This window comes from Microcaecilia unicolor, chromosome 4, assembly GCF_901765095.1.
Source record: "Microcaecilia unicolor chromosome 4, aMicUni1.1, whole genome shotgun sequence".
NCBI classification, from domain to species: Eukaryota; Metazoa; Chordata; class Amphibia; order Gymnophiona; family Siphonopidae; genus Microcaecilia; species Microcaecilia unicolor.
This window is the reverse complement of record NC_044034.1, coordinates 171,153,949-171,174,452: the sequence shown is the minus strand read 5'-3', so window position 1 is coordinate 171,174,452 and position 20,504 is coordinate 171,153,949. Positions and strand designations below refer to the sequence as shown.

General features: G+C 40.2%; 1 protein-coding gene across 2 annotated transcripts in view; it reads left to right on the top strand.

The window, feature by feature from the left end:
* Positions 1–20,504, top strand: part of ARNTL (aryl hydrocarbon receptor nuclear translocator like) — a 120,166-nt gene that overhangs the window by 77,820 nt on the left and 21,842 nt on the right. For both annotated transcript variants that reach the window (XM_030200964.1, XM_030200962.1), the window contains 8 exons: positions 1,080–1,159; positions 7,956–8,048; positions 10,197–10,314; positions 12,203–12,352; positions 14,724–14,970; positions 15,144–15,250; positions 17,712–17,862; positions 19,509–19,597. In XM_030200964.1, coding sequence (XP_030056824.1) covers positions 1,080–1,159; positions 7,956–8,048; positions 10,197–10,314; positions 12,203–12,352; positions 14,724–14,970; positions 15,144–15,250; positions 17,712–17,862; positions 19,509–19,597 — 1,035 coding nt within the window. The remainder of the gene's footprint in view (positions 1–1,079; positions 1,160–7,955; positions 8,049–10,196; positions 10,315–12,202; positions 12,353–14,723; positions 14,971–15,143; positions 15,251–17,711; positions 17,863–19,508; positions 19,598–20,504) is intronic.

Below are 20,504 nucleotides of genomic sequence, written 5' to 3'. Positions count from 1 at the left end.
ATGTGAGCCCTTCAAAACCCACCAGAAACCCACTGTAACCACATCTAGGTGCCCCCCTTCACCCGTAAGGGCTATGGTAGTGGTATACAGTTGTGGGTAATGGGTTTTTGAGGTGGGGGGTGGGGGTTCAGCACACAAGGTAAGGGAGCTATGCACTTGGGAGCAATTTGTGAAGTCCACTGCAGTGCCCCCTAGGGTGCCTGATTGATGTCCTGGCATGTCAGGGGGACCAGTGCACTACGAATGCTGGCTCCTCCCATGACCAAATGGCTTGGATTTTGTCGTTTTTGAGATGGGCAAAATACTGCATATATCACTTGTGAAGTTTTACAATTCGAATATTGTTTTAACTGAAATCTCTCTCTTGTTCTCGGGTGTTCAAAACATTTTGTTTTAAGATTCACTGAACAGACATAGAGGCATATTTTCAAAGCACTTAGCCTTCCAAAGTTCCATAGGTTTCTATGGAACTTTGGGAGGCTAAGTGCTTTGAAAATATGCCTCTAAGCGTTGTAAACAGTCTTTCCTGAATGGTATTGACAGTGCTGATGGTGCCAAAATCTTTCTAATTCTTTTTCCTTTTGTATGCCATTAATAATTCTTTATTTGAAAAAAATGGTATGTTCTGGACCAATGGCAAACATTTTCTTAATATTTTAATAATATCAGATGATAAATGATCATAATATATATATATATATCAAATATAGTATATATATATATATATATATATATATATATATATATATATATATATACTATCTTTGATTTGCAGAAGGTCCTTTCTCTGTTGTTGCGCTACTTTTGATATGCCCTCTTACATTTATTGCTTGTTAAGAGGTGTTAATGCTCAACATCTTGTTAAAGCAATGAATCTACGCAAGTAGTTATAGAATACGCCTAGATTTGTGCGCGGAACCGCACATAACTCTAGGCATGCTATATTGAATCTGGGGGTATATGTATGAAATCCATGTGTGCTTCTAGAATTTACCCTATTGAAATGGATGCCAACATGATCAGTACAAATGTTTAAAAAATCTTGGTTTAATTAGACTACCTTTTTTCCTTTTTTTAAGGTGCCGCAAATCCTTACACAGAAGCAAACTACAAGCCTGCTTTTCTGTCAGATGATGAACTAAAACATCTAATTCTCAGGGTATTTAGATTTTATTTTCTCCTTTGTACCAGTAGATGATAAAACTTTTTAAAACTTTGAATGATACACCAAAACAGAATACTGTGTACGTTTTTATATCAGTTTTTATATCAGCTTGTTCTACTGTAGCTCATTTAGTTTTTGTGATTCAGAACTGCTGCGAGCTTCTATTGAACAGCTGTGGTTTTATTTACCAAGAGAATTATTTAAAGGAAAAATATAAATTTGAGTGCTAGGTTCCAAATAAAGGAGACATTTACTAAGCTGCAGTATACATTAGTGTGCTCTTACCACAGCTTAAAAGGGCTTACCACTCAGGAGTCCTAAATCTGTGCACACTACCTGCACGCTTAAAATACATTTTTATTTTTTGGTTGAGGGGGGCGTTTCTGCACTTTTGAATGCATCTACATTAGCATGTGCTGACTGAGTAGCACACAATTAGCGCATGAGCCCTTACTGCCTACAAAATGGGTAGTGGTAAGTGCTCACACGGTAATATTTTTAAATGACCGTGTGCTAATGGAGACATTAGCGCATGGCCATTAATATGAAAAAAATAGAAAATTGTCCATTTTACAGGTGTGGTAAAAATGTTTTAGCGTGCAGGAAAGACCAGCGTAAGGGTGCACTAAGGTCACTTTTTACTGCAGCTTAGTGAAAGGACAACCCCATAATCTCTTCTTTTTTTTTTTTTTGTGATTGTGGCCAATCGGATTAGCTGATTTTTGTCTCTTCTGGCTTTTAATATATTTTGATCTCAGCAAGTAAAAAATTCAAGATAAAACATGAAAACAAGTCAGTGCTGGGTATTTTGTGACCTGATTCAGCCAGTCTGACAGAATATTGGACTCAAAAGAGATTTTTGGTCTGAGCCATTTATGGCATATCTTATAGTATCTATCGAACAAAAAAAGGAGTCCAAATCTCCCGCAAAACCAGAACAAACCACAAAAAAAGCGGAAGAAAAACCAAAAAACGAACCAGACAACAAGGGAGTAAAATCGCCAGAAGAGTTTAATGGGACCCTACACGGTCCGTGTTTCGGCCAACAGGCCTTCCTCAGGGGTCTAAAATGAACAACATATTAGTATTGTTTTGACTCTCTTCCTCTTCTTTCTCTGTTCTTAGCATATCACTATCTTTTATTATTTTTTTATTTATATAATTTATGTGTGTGCATAAGATGCTACAGCATCCTTTTGATAACAATCCTTTTAGATTTATTGTTAATATGAATTGTTTTATGTGTTATTTTTGATGTATTAATTTGGAATATTTGAATTGTATATATGTTAATTTGTATATGTTGTTCATTTTAGACCCCTGAGGAAGGCCTGTTGGCCGAAACACGGACCGTGTAGGGTCCCATTAAACTCTTCTGGCGATTTTACTCCCTTGTTGTCTGGTTCGTTTTTTGGTTTTTCTTCCGCTTTTTTTGTGGTTTATATCTTATAGTATTAAACACTCCTCATTGAGGGCCCTTCTAATGAAGGGCATTAAGCCCTAACGCATGCTTAACACATAAAAAACAGGCTACCACAAAACAAAAAAAATGTTATTTTTAAAAAATGTGTTTTGGAGGGAGTGTGTCATGGGTGAGGAATGGGTGTGGAAGCACTAACCAGCTAGCGCATTCGCATTAGTGTGCATTAACTGACTAGTGTTGAATTAGCGCGGGAGCATGTTGTGCCTTCTAAATAAGAGGTAGAAAGTGTTTCTGCACTTAGGGCCCCGTTTATAGAGCGGTGGTAAGCCCAATGCAGGGTTACCGCTTGCTCTTCTGGGATTACCACCGGCCCAACGTAGCTGCTGGTGGTAGTCCCACCCTGAGCGTGCGCCATTTCCAGGGGATAAAGAAAACCCCTAGAAATGGCTTGCACGGTGATAACCCAGAGGTAAACGGGCATCGCTGCACGCTGCCTGGTTACCGCTGGGTTAGCACGGGAGCTCTTATCGCCACCTCAGTGAGTGATGGTAAGGGCTCCCCACCGCATGGTCGTGTGTCTGGGGGCTTTTTTATCCACGGCTTGGTAAAAGGACCCCTTACTCTTTACAAGTAACATTAGCCTACAACCTGGAAAAAATTATTCAATAATGGGTTAAATTTTTTTCATGTGGAATTTGGGCTTACCACATGGTAAAGACTTACTAAGACCAGATTCTAATTCTCTTGAGTGCCTGAGTTACTTGCTTGAAATGAAGAAATTTCTTTGTGAGGCTAAGAGGGGCATAATCGAAGGGGCGTCCTTGCAGGATGTCCCCGCGAAGGGGCAGGGAAACCTATATTATCAAAACAAGATGGGCGTCCATCTTTTGTTTCGATAATATGGTCGGGGATGACCAAATCTCAACATTTAGGTCGACCTTAGAGATGGTCTACATAAATGTTGAGATGGTCGACCTTAGAGATGGTCGTCTCCGGTTTTTGACGATAATGGAAACCGAGGACGCCCATCTCAAAAATGACCAAATCCAACTCATTTGGTCGTGGGAGGAGCCAGCATTCGTAGTGCACTGGTCCCCCTGACATGCCAGGACACCAACCGGGCACCCTAGGGGGCACTGCAGTGGACTAACTGATGCACTAACTGAACGGAAAAAGCCCTTCCCTTACTGATCCCTTAGTGATTCGAAAAGGAGCGGGCATGCATGAAGGAAATCGCATGCAAATGAACTGCTCACTGTTAGCTCATTTGCACACGATTTCCTTCCTAAGGAGGGGAAGCCAGTGCAGAGCAGCCAAAGACGGCTTCATACATGCAGACAAGCAGCGTGTATAATAGCCGTCTACAACCTTAGAAAAATACAAGTCCAGGTGAAAACGTCCAAGTCAGGGATGTCTTTTTTTTTTACAGTATGGGTGAAGGGCGTCCTTTGCTATGCCTTCGTCCCTGCAATGGCAGTTGAGGACGTCCAAAATGTGGATGTTTCTGTGAGGAGGATGTCCATGCCTGGATGTTTCTGTGAGAAGGACGTCCATGTCTTTGCTATGCCTCTGCCACTCCCTTTATTTATTTGGATTTTGGATCACAGCAGCAGTGGAATTTGAACTGGCTACCTCTGGATTGCAAGACCCGTTCTCTAACCACTAGGCCATTCCTCCACTCTACTCCACTCCCTTGAAATTTGGCCATCCCTGTGGGGGGGCAGTTCAGGATGTTTGAAAGAAGGACGTCCACGCCTTCACTATGCCTCCGCTGACACACACACACCTCCCCCCCTCCAGGGACCTGCATACTGCTGCGATGGACCTGAGTATGATATTTGAGGCTGGCAAAAAAGGTTTTTAAAGTTGTTTTTTTCAGGGTGGGAGGGGATTAGTCACCACTGGGGGAGTCAGGGGAGGTCATCTCCAATTCCCTCCAGTGGTCATCTGGTCAGTTCAGGCACCTTTTTAACACCCATCTGTTAGGCACGCCCAAGTCCCACCTTTGCTACGCCTCCAACATGCCTCCGGGAACTTTGGTCGTCCCCGCGACGGGAAGCAGTTGGGAACGCCCAAAATCGGCTTTTGATTATGCCGATTTGGGCGACCCTGAGAGAAGGACGCCCATCTCCCAATTTGTGTCGAAAAATGGGCGCTCTTCTCTTTCGAAAATAAGCCAAAACATACATCCTAGGCAAATTCTGTCATGTAGAACTTACTTGAAATGTCTGAAATTAAATTTGTACTTTCAGTAGAAACTCTGATGCTTAACTGCAGTGTATTTACCGTAGCTCTTGATAACATCATAGTATCATTAGGTGAATAATTAACATCTTACTTCATGTGGCTTCCCATCCTTATAATCACTACTGCAGATAACTATAGTTATTTTAGTAATGTGTCTTGTCAAACTGATTATCTCTTGAAATTAGCAACAAAGGGTAGATAAAATTAGTGCTACCACCTTTATAGTATTGTAATTGTTAACAGATGGCGTTGGTGACTCAGATTTATTTAGCTCAAATGTTGCTTGTGGATATAGAATTACTAATAGCAGCCAAAAGTGAGATGTAAGACTAATCCGTTTTTCTCATTTTAAATTGAAAATCAATGCAAAATTAATACCCATGCACAAGTAATAGTTGGTCAAGATAATGCACTTTCATTTCTAGTATGAAAGATGATATAATTAAATAAAACTGCTCAGGTTATGAGACTAGAATGTGCTATGTTATAGTAGCAAGAGCCAGGGTTTCTTAGGCTTCTGCTTTGTTGATGTTGGGAATCATGCATTGTTCAGGAAATCTTGAATTTCCAGTGCTAAGAAGTTAAGAGGTTTCAACAATTTTTATTGATGTCACAGCAAGAGCAGATATAGGCAAAGAAGAGCCTGCCTGCCAGCCCACATAAATAAATAAAATACATACATACATACCTACACACCTAACTAACTAACCAGAGCAAAGCCTCAACAACACTCAAACGTATGAACCAGTCATCAAATTTTTTACCACCCCCCTTCCCTCTATGACAAATGGAAGCACTGGGGTCTGTGAGCCCTTACTCTTGTAGCCCCAGTCACCCATATTAGCCCTCTCTCCTCAAGTCATTTCATTGGCTCCCTATCCGTTTCCACAAACAATTCAAACTTCTCTTATTGACTTACAAGTACATTCACTATGCAGCTCCTCAGTACGTGTCTACTCTCATCTCTCCATACACTCTGCCCCTGGAATGCCATTCATTAGGTAAATCTCTCTTATCTGTACCCTTCTCCTCCCCTGCCAACTCCAGACACTGTTCCTTTTATCTTGCTGCACCATTCACCTGGAATAAATTTCCTGAATCAGTAGGTTAAGCTCCAGCTCTGGCCATCTAGGCTAAAAGCCCACCTTTTTGAGGCTGCTTTGAACTCCTAACTCCTATTCACTTGTTCAGTACCCATGTTTGTTTTATCATTCCCACCTTAAGTAGACCTTGAAGCAATCCCTCCACCCCAATGAAGCCCTCCCCCACACCCTCAAACCACAAGACTCATTCCTGGCAGTCCCCACCCCCATACCAACTCACACTCAAAAGTATTGTTCCCATGTTTACAAATGATTCAATAATAAAATACGTCCTCTAGGACTCAATGTATTCGAATAGGCAGTCTTTCTTCATCAGTAAAAATGATTTCTTCCTCTTTACGGAGCCTCACGCAGCTCTCACCTGCCATGTGGCCAACTGATGTACCTGATTTCGCCATTGCCACACCGAGGGGCCAATGCTAAGAAATTAATAAGGAGCTCAGTTTTAACAGTGGCTTATTCCGAATACAAAGTTCTTTTTTGGATGATTAAATAATGTGGGGCTTCATTTTCTATACAATGTAAACATTTAGATCGAGACATGTTTGGTTCTCGTGGTATTTTACAAAAGGATCTGCTGACACATTTCTGAAACGCTCACAGGAATGCACATGGATTTGCTGGCATGTTTTACAGATACAAATTGAAAAACTGTATGGCATGAGCTCAGCATACAGTTTTTCAATTTGTATCTGTAAAACATGCCAGCAAATCCATGTGGGGGTGTCGGTGTTGCATGTGGAAATGGCAATTTCATAATTTCCATGTGTAAGAGGCATCACTACTACTTGACATTTCTAAAGCGCTACTAGGGTTACGCAGTGCTGTACAATTTAACATAGAAGGACAGTCCCTGCTCAAAGGACACATGTACATGCTTCATTTTACAAACCTATACATGCAAGTACTACCAATTAATAATGAGGTCACAATTTTAACTTTCTTAATTTTGGAGGGAAAAATAAGTAATGGAGGGTTAAAGGATAATGATTCCCTCAGTCTCTCATCTAAAGCCCCAGCTGAAACAGGCACTTGTTTAAAAACCTGACATGGATATTTTTCCCCATACACATGTAACTTCCTTTGTAAAATGGGAAAATGTTTCTAGAGTTTAGCCCTGTGCATGCCAGGTGCCCTTCATCTCTTCATGGTGTGAATCTCCATGTGTAAATAGTGGCTTTCTGAAATCGGTATTTACATGTGTATGATATACACATGTATATGGAACTGTGTCATGTGGATATGTTTCTAAAATAATGGGCTTAGTAAACTAAATAAAGAATGAAACCCATAGAGGGTATGTAAGGGAGGGCACATGGAGTTAGTCTCAGTCTGGCTTCTACTAGCAAGTGTCTCAGTCACCAAGAGCCACAAATATATAAGGCTTGATATTCAGAACACGGGAGTTAGCCTGGCTAATTCCCATGTTCGGCAGTGAACCTAGAAATTCAATGCCGGGGCCATACCCAGCCACCAGCATTGAATTTATGGGGGGGGGGGGGGGGGGTTTGGGCACGTCAAATATAGCCGGTTAAGCCGATGTTGATCGGCTGACCGGCTAAGTTATAGCAGCCAAAGAATTGGCACTAACTGGGATATTCAGCAGGAGATATCCAGTTATCTCCTACTGAATATCAGTGGATAGCTGGCTTGAGGGCATTTAACCATCCAGATGCTGATCCTGATCAGTTAAATGATTTTGAATATTGGCCAGATAGAAGATGTTAGCAGATAGGGAGAAATTGGGCCATCCAGTCTGCCCATAATATTTGTTGTTTGTTATTTGTTGTCAGTCTAAGCAGAAAAGCCAGAGATCTAAATAGCACAGAAGTCAAACTTCCCCTCCAGCAGACTCTAGCCAAAGCTTATATTTATTCCGCCCGTGAAGTACCTGTTATGTGACCAATGAATTTCCAGCACAGCTAATGTAAAAGTTAAATTGAAATCTCTGAGAAAATGTGAACATCAGGTTTTTGATGAAATCTTTCCTATTAACTTTTATGCCTCTCTTAATTAGGCAGCAGATGGATTTCTGTTTGTTGTGGGCTGTGACAGAGGGAAGATACTGTTTGTTTCTGAATCTGTTTTCAAGATCCTCAATTACAGTCAGGTAACATTCTGTACCTCATTACTAGATTACAAAATGAGAAATGTGAATATCAAGAGCTACTTTATACTTCTTTTTTTTTGTACAATACAGGAAATGAGAATAATTACTTAGGGGATTAGTTATTAAGGTGTGGTTAAAAGTCAGGCCTTTACCACACCTTAATTTCCTGCAGGAATAACTAAACTGTGGTATATCAGTTCTAGAGGTTAGTCATTTCTATGATATATGAATAATGCAGCTTGCAATCAACTTTTTGCCCATATATGGCAGCTTGACCTCTAGCAGTAATACCTCAAGACTACTGCTAGAGGTCACCAGCATAATTTTGAACCCAGCACTGGCAGGTGAAGGAGTGGCTGAAGATCACTTCTGTCCCCACCCCACCGGACCACAGGGATTGTAAAAGTGGAAGGGTCCTAAGGGAGGGGTGGATATGCCTACTGGAGGGGTTATAGGGGGAAGGAGTGGGAAAATGAATGTCCATCCCCTTTTTAAAAAGTGGGCTGAAAGCACTGGACTACAGCATGATACTCCTGGCCAGGAAAAATGCAGCTTGCAGTATTCATTGCAAGCTGCATTATTTGATTTGTACAGTAATGAAGTGTTTTGCATTTATTTGCTTGCTTTGCATCTCACTAGTATTTATCCTACAGTAACTAATATTAACCTGTAATGTAGTAATATAATGCATATTATTTCTGTCAATGTGTTATGTTCTTAATGCACATTAACTACCTCTCTGAATGTTCAAGGGTCTATTTCATTACCTGTGTATTGCAGAAGCTAAATAACTCCCAACTTCTGTGGAAATATATGGACATTTCCTAAACCTTGTCCTTGGAATTCTTGAGCAGGTCTACTTTTCAAGATTATCACACTCTGCAAATCGGCCAGCTTTTTAGACCATAATATTTATCATGCTTATCCTGAGAAGACTGAGTTATGGAAACTCTAAAGATTGATATGTGACAGTCGTGATTCTCAACCTGGCCCTAAAGGACATAATCTGCCCAAATGGTTTTCAGAAAATGCACATTCCTCCATTGTACTGTTTGCAGATATATCTTACTCACATTTCATGGTGGATATATTGTACTGAAACCCTGACTGGCCATTTGAACCCTGAGGATCATATGGCAAACCACTGCCCTACAATCTAAGCCCAAATTCACACGGTGGCAGGCATTATTGCTACTGACATAAATTATGCTATAATTTCCTTAGAGCTGAAGGGGAGGGTGATTTCTGGAAAACCTGGATTTCTTTCATTTCCATTTGTTAAAAACAAAGCAAAAGAAATCTCAGTCATTCTATGATTTCATCTGAAACCATTCTGCAGTTTTCTTATTACTTTGCTCATTAGATGCTATCAGCTATCTACCCTGCAGTACAAATAAGGGATTAACCCCTTATATTGCTGAAATACTCCATCACAGCCATAAAGTCACTGTTCTTCTTACACTTTTATATTTAGCTAAGAAGATGCATAGACAATGTGGGTGCTGCACAAAGTCTGAGCAGTGAGCAAAGTACAGTCCCTTCTTGGTCTTTTCAGTTCTTTAAAATGGTTTGGAACCATATGTAAACAATTTTCAGATAATTTTCTTTCACTAATTGCTGAGAGGCAGGTGATGTCTTCTGCTAACATGTACTACCTTTTGCTGACATGTGCCTCAGTTGCTGCTTTTTGCTGGTGTATGTGATTGTACCAAATTCCTAGTCAAAACAAAAACAGAGAACAGCACTAAGAATTTGGAGAACCAGAGGTAACCTGACCAAAGTTTAGTTATTGCATTGCTTCCACACAAGCATTGCAACGGTGTCTGCCTGTGAAAAGGAACTTGATAATGTGGCTCTGCTGTGATTTGAGTAAACCGTATCCATTTTGATGATATATGACCCCTGATGCAGCCCATTTGGGCGAAACATGGCTACGATCTAAGTTGAATAAACATTTTCAAGTTACTTCTGGTTCTTCGGCTTCTTGATGCTGTTCTTTCTCTCTCTCTCCTATTTTTTTTGTTGCTAGTGTTATAGCACCTGCTTCACCTTTTGTGTGTGTTCCAAACTCCTGGTCTAAATTGCCTCTCACCCTGTGATGAGCTTTGTATTGTAGGATTTAATTAACCTGCAGATGTATTTTTACAGAATGATTTGATTGGCCAAAGCTTGTTTGACTACCTTCATCCTAAAGATATTGCCAAAGTGAAGGAACAGCTTTCTTCATCAGACACAGCACCCCGGGAAAGACTGATAGATGCAAAAAGTGAGAACCATTTCATTCTGAAATATTAAGCAAATTTTAACATTTTTTTTCTATTTCTTATGTAGCCTAGTGGCAAGACTAGCATTATAATCTATATAGAGAGAGTGCTAATTACCTGTTGTGTAATTAGCTCAGAATTAATAGAATAAGATGATTTCATGTTCTGTGTGGTGGCATATTGGTCACTGAGCTTGACTTGATTCACCATAAACTGAAACTATCCAGTTCAGTTCATTTCTGTTGGTTATCATTGCATGGGATAACAGATTGTCCCCAGCTGATACTAACTTTAGAAAATGAACAGTGATCTTGATCTGATCCAGTGTGAAATTTCAAGAACTATAGCTACATGATGCACTGTTCCACATTAGGAATCACCAACCAGAAAAGGGATCTATGTGTCATTGTTGATGATAAGTTGAAATCCTCAGCTCAGTGTTCGGCAGCGGCTAAGAAAGCAAATAGAATGTTAGGTATTATTATGAAAGGAACGGAAAATAGAAATGGGGATGTTATAATGCCTTTGTATCGATCCATGGTGCGACCACACCTCAAATACTGTGTGCAATTAATTACATTTGTGTACTTGCATTCCTAGTGATAAGGAACTAACTTTGTGCTAGGACACCCGAGGTGCTACTGACCTGATAGTCATCAGAAAAATCTCATGCAGATATCACACAGACAAGGAATGCATGAACTCAAGAAGACAGAGATGTTTAAAAGCAGGGAGTGTAGCTGTAAGACATATTAATTTAAATATACCATCAGGACAGAAAGATCTAGAAAAATGAAATGTGGAGCAGGAAACCAGATTAATTAGTAAAGCTCTCATGAGGAGCAATGGAGAGGGGTGGGAGGGAGAGAGTTTGAACATTTGTAACAGAAAACTGCACTTGTGTAAGCTGTCAAGATTCCTTTTCTGGACCCAACAGTTCTCCTGCTCCTTTGTACTTTCAAGTCAGTTAGAGCCAGGGCTGGGATCCAGTGCTATGACCCTTTATTCACAACAACCCATGGATTGTTTCCTTTTCCCAAAAGTTGCTGATAGGGGGCTAGGTTTATGTATACTACTATTTTAAGAGATACTGTTATTAAATGGGTCGCATTGCATACACTTGGACTGGTGGTAAGGACATAGGAAATGCCATGCTGGGTCAGAACCAATGTCTATTAGCCCAGTATCCTGTTTCCAACAGTGGCTTTTCCAAGTCTGCCAGGCTAATAGTGGTTTACTGGCCTTCCTTCCAAGAGCTCAACATAACTGGATTTAAAAAGGGTTTAGATAAGTGCTTTCACCAGATCGTTGAGTAACAAATTTTGTAACTTAATTGTATACTAAGGGCTCCTTTTACAAAGCTGCGCTATCGATTAGCGGCGCGCTAAATGTGAAGAAGTCCATTCAGTTCCCACGGGCTTCTTCACATTCAACCTGCCGCTTTGTAAAAGGAGCCCTAAGTGAGAAAAAAAAAACATTTTCTGAATTCTTTTCTTTTTCTTTCTTTTTTTTAGCTTTATGAAGTGCACCCTAGTCTTAGTACTGTTTGAAAGGGTAAACAACCACTTCTTATTTACCAGTTCTTTCCCACTTATAATTTTCTAGACTTCAGTCATATCTTCTGTCAGCTGTCTCTTCTCCAAAGTGAAGAACAGTTTCTAGTAAATGCAGCCTACTGTCAATTCTGCGACAAGTCAAGAATTCTTTTACTTAGGTTACAGTTGTTTGAAGAAATTGAAATACCCCTAGGAAACGTTACATTCTTAGAATTCAATTTTTTTGTTATATGAAAAGTTTCTGAATGTTTACAGCAGGTGAGTTTGTGTGTATATTTATCATTTGTTTTTGAGGCAGATCAGGCATTCTTAAATTGTTTTTCTATTAATGCAGCTGGCCTGCCAGTTAAAACTGACATCACACCAGGGCCATCACGGCTGTGCTCTGGTGCAAGGCGCTCCTTCTTCTGTAGAATGAAATGCAATAGACCGTCGGTGAAAGTGGAGGAAAAGGACTTTCCCTCTACCTGCTCAAAGAAAAAAGGTAAGGAAGGTCTGTCCACAAGATGGGACAATAATTAGCTGAATGGATAGGGTCAAGGAAAGATTTCTTCAGTCTGAGGCACCAGGTTATAGAATTGTTCCATTACTGTGCTGCATTACATGCCTAATGCATTCAGGATTAGGTCAGTAATTTGGTATAGTGTTTACCTATCATGAGGAATAATGTGTAACATCTATTTAGAATGACTACTACTACTAATCATTTCTATAGCCCTATTAGACGTACACAGTACTGTACACATTATATGCAGGTACTTTGTCCCTAGAGGACTCACAATCTAAGTTTTTTGGTACCTGGGTCAATGGAGGGTTATGTGACTTGTCCAAGGCCACAAGGAGCTGCAGTGGGAATTGAACCCCAGGTCGCCAGGATTAAGGCCTGCTGCACTAACCATTAGGCCACTCCTCCACTCCTATTCTTTTATAACAATGTGTTAACTTCCTCATGTCAAGAATACAAATGGAAAACTTTTATATTACAATAAAAGTCTCAACTAGAATACAGGACTAATGATTTGTAATTTAAGACTGAAAATTCATGACTGTAGCTTTCTCCAAATGATTTTGCTAACCTGAAAATCCTGATTTCGGTTGCCAAAAGGTTTAAACATTGCACACAAAAATGTGCTAAAAAACCCCCCCCCCCCCCCCAATCTACATGACTAACTGTAAGCCTAAGATTTTCTGTACAGTCTTTTATTGTGAGGGCAGTAAACCCAATGAGTAGCTTGCAGGCCTGCAGGTACCCTTTGTATTCATGGACCTTCAAAAAATCATGCTTTGGCAACAAAGCATGCACTTAAAACCATGCACAGGGATTTCCAAGGGCCGTGCCAACCCAGTAAGCGGGGTAAGCACTGCAGGGGGGTGCCTGCCTTCAAGTGCGCTATGCCGGCCGCGGTGCTGCCGGTCGAGTTCTATTTCAAAATTGAAAAAATAAACCGTACCGTACCGCGTTGGCGCGTCGGCGCCTATGCTCATGCGCTGCTGCCTTCCCGCGCAGCATGCTCGGGCTCGGCTCTCCTCCCTCCCTCCCCATCAGCACCTAGACATGTCCGCCTGCGAGCTCTACACCCGGGTAAGTGAAGCAGAGAATCTATCTCTTCAGCTGCTCAGCGAGCGGCGGGGGAGGGGTGCGATTTATCTCTTCAGCTTTGCTTAGCGGGTGGGAAGGTGTGGCCTTAGCTTCCTTGCTGCTGTTTCCTGAACTAGTACCGGGGCAGGTGTTGCTTGCGGTGTGGCAAGTTCTCACTCTGACCGAGTCGAGGAAGACCGGGAGCGGTTGGGTGGCCGTGGGGTGGAGCTGCTGCTTGTCACAGCCAATGTGGGCTACGTGTGTGACAAGGTGGGTATCGGGGGAGGGAAGGGTCCGCCCCGAGGAAGGCCTGTAGTGTCCACGCAACTCCAGCTCCTGCACGATAGAAAATTTAACACTTGAAACTTTTGAAGGATGTCATTGTGTATGTGAACACGGGCTGTGGGAAATGCAGTCTATTGTCATTAAAATGTCATTCCCTTCAGTTTCTGTGGGTTGATCGATAGTTCTGACTCTGAAAGCACACAGAATATTTTTAATATATTATCAAAGTGGCTCATAAGTTGCGTATTCACAGGATACGAATTTATCACTTTTGTAATGAGAACAATTCCTCGGGATTCTAAAAAGTGGTGCAACCAAATTTCCAACTAGATTTGAGGGCCCCTTTTACCACGCTGCACCAAAAGGAAGCCTGCGCTGGCATCAGTATGTTTTTGACGCACGCCGAGGCCCCCTTTTACCTCAGCTGGTAAAAGGGTAGTATTTCTTTTCTGCAGGAAATGGCCGTGCGGCAAGTAAAGCACTTGCGACACAGCCATTTCGGGGAGAGCCCATAGGAATTCCATCTAAGCAGTATACATTCTAAAATAAAAAGGGGTAGATGATTTCCACACAAAAGCCTATTGTACACATTAGGAAAGGAGGGAGAACGCCATTTTATGATAGTAAAGTGGGGCTAGGTAAAAACGAAAGGTATACTACACTGCCTTCCAGCTCTGCAGCAATCTTACCGATTTCAGAAATAAAAGTATATGGATTATGAATTAGTGGAATCAGCGTCTTGAAAAAGAAATGTTTTAAGGTCGGTTTCAAACGTATCAAAGAATTGGGAATGTCTCAAGTAATTTACAGAGAATTTCAGAGTTCTGGGACTTGTACTGAAAAAATGGCATCCCTAACATGTTCATGATGGATCTCTCTATAAGATGGCACATTGAGTTGATGAAGTTGTGCAGATCTGAGGGCTCTAGGTGGGATATAAGGGACTAAATATCATGCATTGATTATGATGGCCACACTATTTGTTTTACAGCAGACCGCAAAAGCTTTTGCACTATACATAGCACAGGATATTTGAAAAGCTGGCCACCTACGAAGATGGGCTTGGATGAAGACAATGAACCAGACAACGAAGGCTGCAACCTGAGCTGTCTGGTTGCAATTGGACGCCTGCATCCTCACATAGTTCCACAACCCGTCAACGGTGAAATTAGAGTGAAATCTACAGAATATGTTTCTCGGCATGCGATAGATGGAAAATTTGTGTTTGTAGACCAGAGGTGAGGCTTTTCAAATTTTTTTTTTTTATTCATTCTTTGCTGTAGAAAAATTCTAATAACCATAATTTTACAAACCTGAGCAGTAAGGACAAAAAATATATAGAGAGAAATGTTTTCTTATTTATAATTGGTTATGAAAAATACATATAATTGTTCTTGTTTTTATATTTTAGGGCAACAGCCATTTTGGGGTATTTACCACAAGAACTTTTAGGAACATCTTGTTATGAATATTTTCACCAAGATGATATAGGGCATCTTGCAGAATGCCATAAGCAAGGTAAAAGTATACGGATTTGTTTTCATACGTTTAGAAGCATGAACATTTTGGGAAAGCAAATTAAACATAAAACATTTAGGGCCTGTTTACAAACATGCATCTCGGTGCAAATCGTCTGCAGGGTTGTTCCCCGGATGATAGGGAAGGCAGCTAGACAACTTGAGCTACTACTGCTACTGAAAAAGGTGTGAGCAAAATCCAAATAAATAAATAATGCAAAACAACGAGTGTTAACAAGCATTAACTAAACCTCTGATTGTTGTGTTATCTGCTGCATTAACCTCTGCACAAGGGGCCGGATTCAGTAAATGACACCGAAAAGTAAGCGCCAGAAAAAAATTCATGCTCCGTGCTATTTAATAAAGGTGCTCTGGGTTGAGCGCTCTGTACAGAATAGCGCTTAGCATGTATTCAACACCTAACTTTGGACTTGAGGACTTACACCAGCTGAAACCTGGTGTAAATCCTGGTGCTCAACCCCCCAAATTCCATAACACTGTGCATAATTCTTTGGAACACCCTTAACCCACTTATGCCCCTCCCATAGCCACGCTTTCCTTTGGGTTCACTCTCCACTGCTTCACATGAATTTTCATCTTATGTGTTTAGTACAACAGTTAACGTGTCTTAATCTATGTTAAAACACCTAGGGATATACACTGCTTTTATATTGCTGCTTTACCAAAATAGTATTTGAAACAGATTACCTAGCAAGCAAGCTGAACTTTATTTTGTTTTCTAAATATTGATTAGAAGAATTTCAGACTTCATGATATAATACAAATAATTTGGGGTGCTTTTTGTCCAGCAAGGTACTGAGCACAGAGCCTTACAAACATCGTTTTAAATAAGATGTTTAATTGTAAAATATTCACTAAGTATTAAATAAAATGTAATACTCGTGTTAGTGCAGCAGCCTGAGGAACCAGGTTCAATTCCCACTGCAGCTCCTTGTAACTCTGGGCAAGTCACTTAACACCACATTGCCCCAGGTAGAAAATAAGTACCTGAATAGTATGTAATCCGCTTTGATTGTAACCACAAAAAGGTGGTATATCAAATCCCATCCCCCTTCCCCTATAAACTGTTTAAGTATATTTTAATATTTCTGTTGAATCATTTTTAGGAATTTATTTTTGTTCAGCTGTGAATTTTAATATTCAGTATATCACAGATGTGAACATTGTCGCTCTGGTGTGTTACAGTTAAAAAAAGGTTGAGAACCACTGCACTAGAGGTATATGAACTGGAAACTTAAATGATGAAGCAGTGGTCTTTGAAAGTTAGGAAGACTCAAATTAAATGTCTCTTCCAGCCCGCTTTTCATAAAGCCCACCAATCAGGCACGAAGGAATGGTGAAAGCCGAATTATCCAACATCTTGAGCACATTGAAAAATAACCATCAATGTTTCTCAAAAGTTGTAATTTTCTGTTTGCAGTGAGAAATCTGTGATGGATATGTTGCGTACATTACGCAAATTTTACCCATTGTAAAATCTATAGAGAGCATAGAAGTTGGATGTATCTCCTTACATCTTGCCATACAGAACAAATATATATTTAGATTCTGGGGTCACCTCAGTGACAGAAACAAAATCTCTTCACTGCCAGATACTATGAAGTAACACAAAACCTTGCAAATATGCTACTCAAAAACTATAGAGCAAGCATTACCTATGGAGACCAGACCTGCAATATGTCCAAGTGGGGCAGGTCACGGTGATACATCATTGGGGTAATGAGGAAGCAGAAACAGGGACAAGTTATGGGGATTTCTAGTACCTGATTCTCTGGACCCCTGGTCACTTCAGCTTGTAGGCAGAAATGGTTGTTAAGGAAAGTACAGGCTTGCTTGTCAATGCCAAATTTTTAGTGACACACCAGTTTGTTCTAACACACTACTTGAGAACCTGTGCCCTAGGGGAAAAGGATTCGTATCTGAAATCCCTGCATTCTTTCAGAATTTGTAGATCTGTACCGAATAGCATAATTTACTATTCAGCCGAATATGAATAATGAAAAATATTATTCAGCTGAATATGAATCATGGACATTGAGCTTTAACGTAACAAATAATAAAAGAAGAAATGTGAAATCAGAAATCAAGTGCCCTGTTTACTAAGCCACACTAGAGGTGCGCTAGCATTTTTAGTGCATGCTTAAAAACCCATAATATTCCTATGAGCAACTACGTGGTTAGCACGCGCTAATTTTTAGCATGCGTTAAAAACACTAGCACACCTTAGTAAACAGGGCCCTAAATGTTTATTTCAGGAGGATTTAGCACAGTAGCCCCAGATTATTTGTATGTGAATTTGAATTTAAATTGCTATTCGGCCGAATACAAATAATATATCTGGGGCACAAGGCCGAATCAAATTGAATACAAATATTCACTACAGCTCTATTTGTTAGCAAAGAAATTGTTAGCACACTCTTACATTCTTTTATTCTTTTCAGTCTTGCAGACAAGAGAAAAAATAACCACCAATTGCTACAAGTTTAAAATTAAAGATGGCTCTTTTATAACACTGAGCAGTCGATGGTTCAGTTTCATGAACCCTTGGACCAAAGAAGTAGAATATATAGTTTCAACCAACACTGTTGTTTCGTAAGTACTCTGTCTACATGCTAAAACTATATAGTTTCAATAAAGAGATGTAGTTTAATTTCACCCAAAATTATCACTTTGCTACTCTTTTCACAAGCAGTTTAGCAAGTTGCTTTGTATGGTTCTTCAGTTCGTTAGCAATTTTTGCATAATTCTTGCATATGTCAAATTCAGTGGTAAACGTAGATCATGGAAATTCACAAATGCAGGTTTGTGCACTATTTGCAGTATTTCTGCTTGTAATCACATTCACAAGGCAGTTCACAGGCTCCTGCATTGGCTGGCCTAGTGATTATATTTTATGTACTGTAATCACCAACTGAATGTTTGGAATCGTTTTGCAAAAATTGGTCTGCTTTTAAAGATGGCTTTGCTTTTCTTTGTCAAAATTATCTGAAAGCAGAACTGAATCCAGTGATTAAACTTCACTTTTATGAAACTGAGACCTTTGTAATCTAGGGAAGGCACCTTGGATTCCTAAGTGCTGTCTGCTAGCTCCAATGAAGATTTTATTTTTCTTTCCACTTGGAAACAGTGCGGGGGCTCATGGTGCCATAAACCTTCATTCACTACCACTGTATCTGGGGATTTCCCCCAGATTTAATACTCTCTCTTACCTCTTGTGGTGTTTGCAGTGACAACCCTGTACCAGGGCTCCTACTGGAACCTGCATCATGGGCCCTAAAGCTGGTTGGTAGGTGATTTTATTGATGAAGACACAGGTCTGTGAATGCTGTATCTGCATAATTTGGAGCACAGATTACCTACTCTAGGAACTGAATAAAGGAGCTTTCACTCTGTCACTGAGCCACTAGGCCAGCCAGCAAATCACTTTTTACTGTGGTGCAGTGAGGGAACATTAGGACTTGGGGCTCTCTAAGCTTGAGGGCTGTACAGCAGTTGGGTTTTCAGGGTATCCCTAATGAATATACATACTATATCAAAATGAGCTCCCTTTGATATATTGCAGACTCTATATAACTCCTTCCAAATGACTTCAATTTACTTTGTGTTATTTATATTTTTTATATTTGTATTCAATATCTAGTTTTTAACATGAATAACACCTATGTCATATTAGCATTTAATCATTTTTATTTTTTTTTATTTTAGTTACATTTGTACCCCGCGCTTTCCCACTCATGGCAGGCTCAATGCGGCTTACATATACAGGTACTTATTTGTACCTGGGGCAATGGAGGGTTAAGTGACTTGCCCACAGTCACAAGGAGCTGTGCCTGAAGTGGGAATCGACTCAGTTCCTCAGTTCCCCATTTACTCATGAGGAAGGAGTTAAGTTAAGAATAAATGCTAATATGACATAGGTGTTATTCATGTTAAAAACTAGATATTGAATAAAAATACAAAAAATATAAATAGCACAAAGTAAATTGCAGTCATTTGGAAGGAGTTATAATGAATATACATGAGATTTTCAGCACATCATTTTAGTTGTATGCAAATGTCACATGTATTCATCAGGGATAGCCTGAAAACCCAGCTAGTGTGTGGCCCTTGGACTGGAAGGACCTTATTGCTGAACTAGTGGACACATTGAAAACTTTTGACTATTCGTTTATCATCCACCTTTGAAAATGTTTCTTTTAACATGGCAACTGTTTCTCTTGCTGACTTTAAATCCGCAGTACCAGTCTACTTGATGGTGGAGACCCAGCCTTTCCTCAGCTAGTGGCTTCTCCACATAGTATGGACAGCGTGTTGCAGTCTGGAGAAGGTAAATATCCCTGTGTGTCCTTGGTCTTCACTCCTAGTCCTCGAGAGCCACCAAAGTTTCATGTTTTCAGGACATCACTAACGAATATGCATGAGATTTGCATTCAGTAGAGGTATATCCTGAAAACATGACCCCTCCAGGCCCTCGCACTGGGAGTACAGACCAAAGCTGTATATATTTACTGGATTTGTACAATACACACAATCTAGTAATTGTTAATGGGTAAATCTTGCCTCCTAGCAGATATGAAACACCAAGTATTATTTCCAAGCCATTTTTCAAACTCAGAATATTCTAATATTTACTAAGAAGATGCAATGCAATTCTGCAATTAGAATGATCCATTCCTTAAAAATGCATTAATAAGCAATTCAGTGTTAAGATAAGCAATTGAGCTTCTGGTTCAAATTCAGCATTTTGAGAGATAAGCTTAACTTGATATCCTGCTCTTCTGGCCACGTAATTGAGTTTCTCATTCTATAGTTGTCATTCCAGACCTAACAGGGTGGCAGGAGCATAGTTAGGGCCCTTCTATTTTTGAACTCAGGACCACCCAGTCAGTGACAGCCACATAGGTCAATGAAAGAGCTGGAGGTGATGTCAACATTTGCACCATCTTGTGCCTAACCAGGTTAATCTCCGGCCCCACCAAAAAAATCAGGTCTGGCTACACTGCTAGTGGGTGGAGGAGGAAGTAGAAGCAGGACAGACATCCTAGTCCTGCACACAATGAGAAAAAAATACAGCAGCCCTCTGTCAAACTGAAACTGATCAGGAAACGAAGCTAAAAGTTTAATTTAAAAAATGACAAAATTATAGAAAATATCTAAGAATGAGCATCAGTTGTAAAAATTCCAAACCTTGACAGGGTTTAAAAAAGGTTTAGACAAGTTCCTAAAGAAAGGTC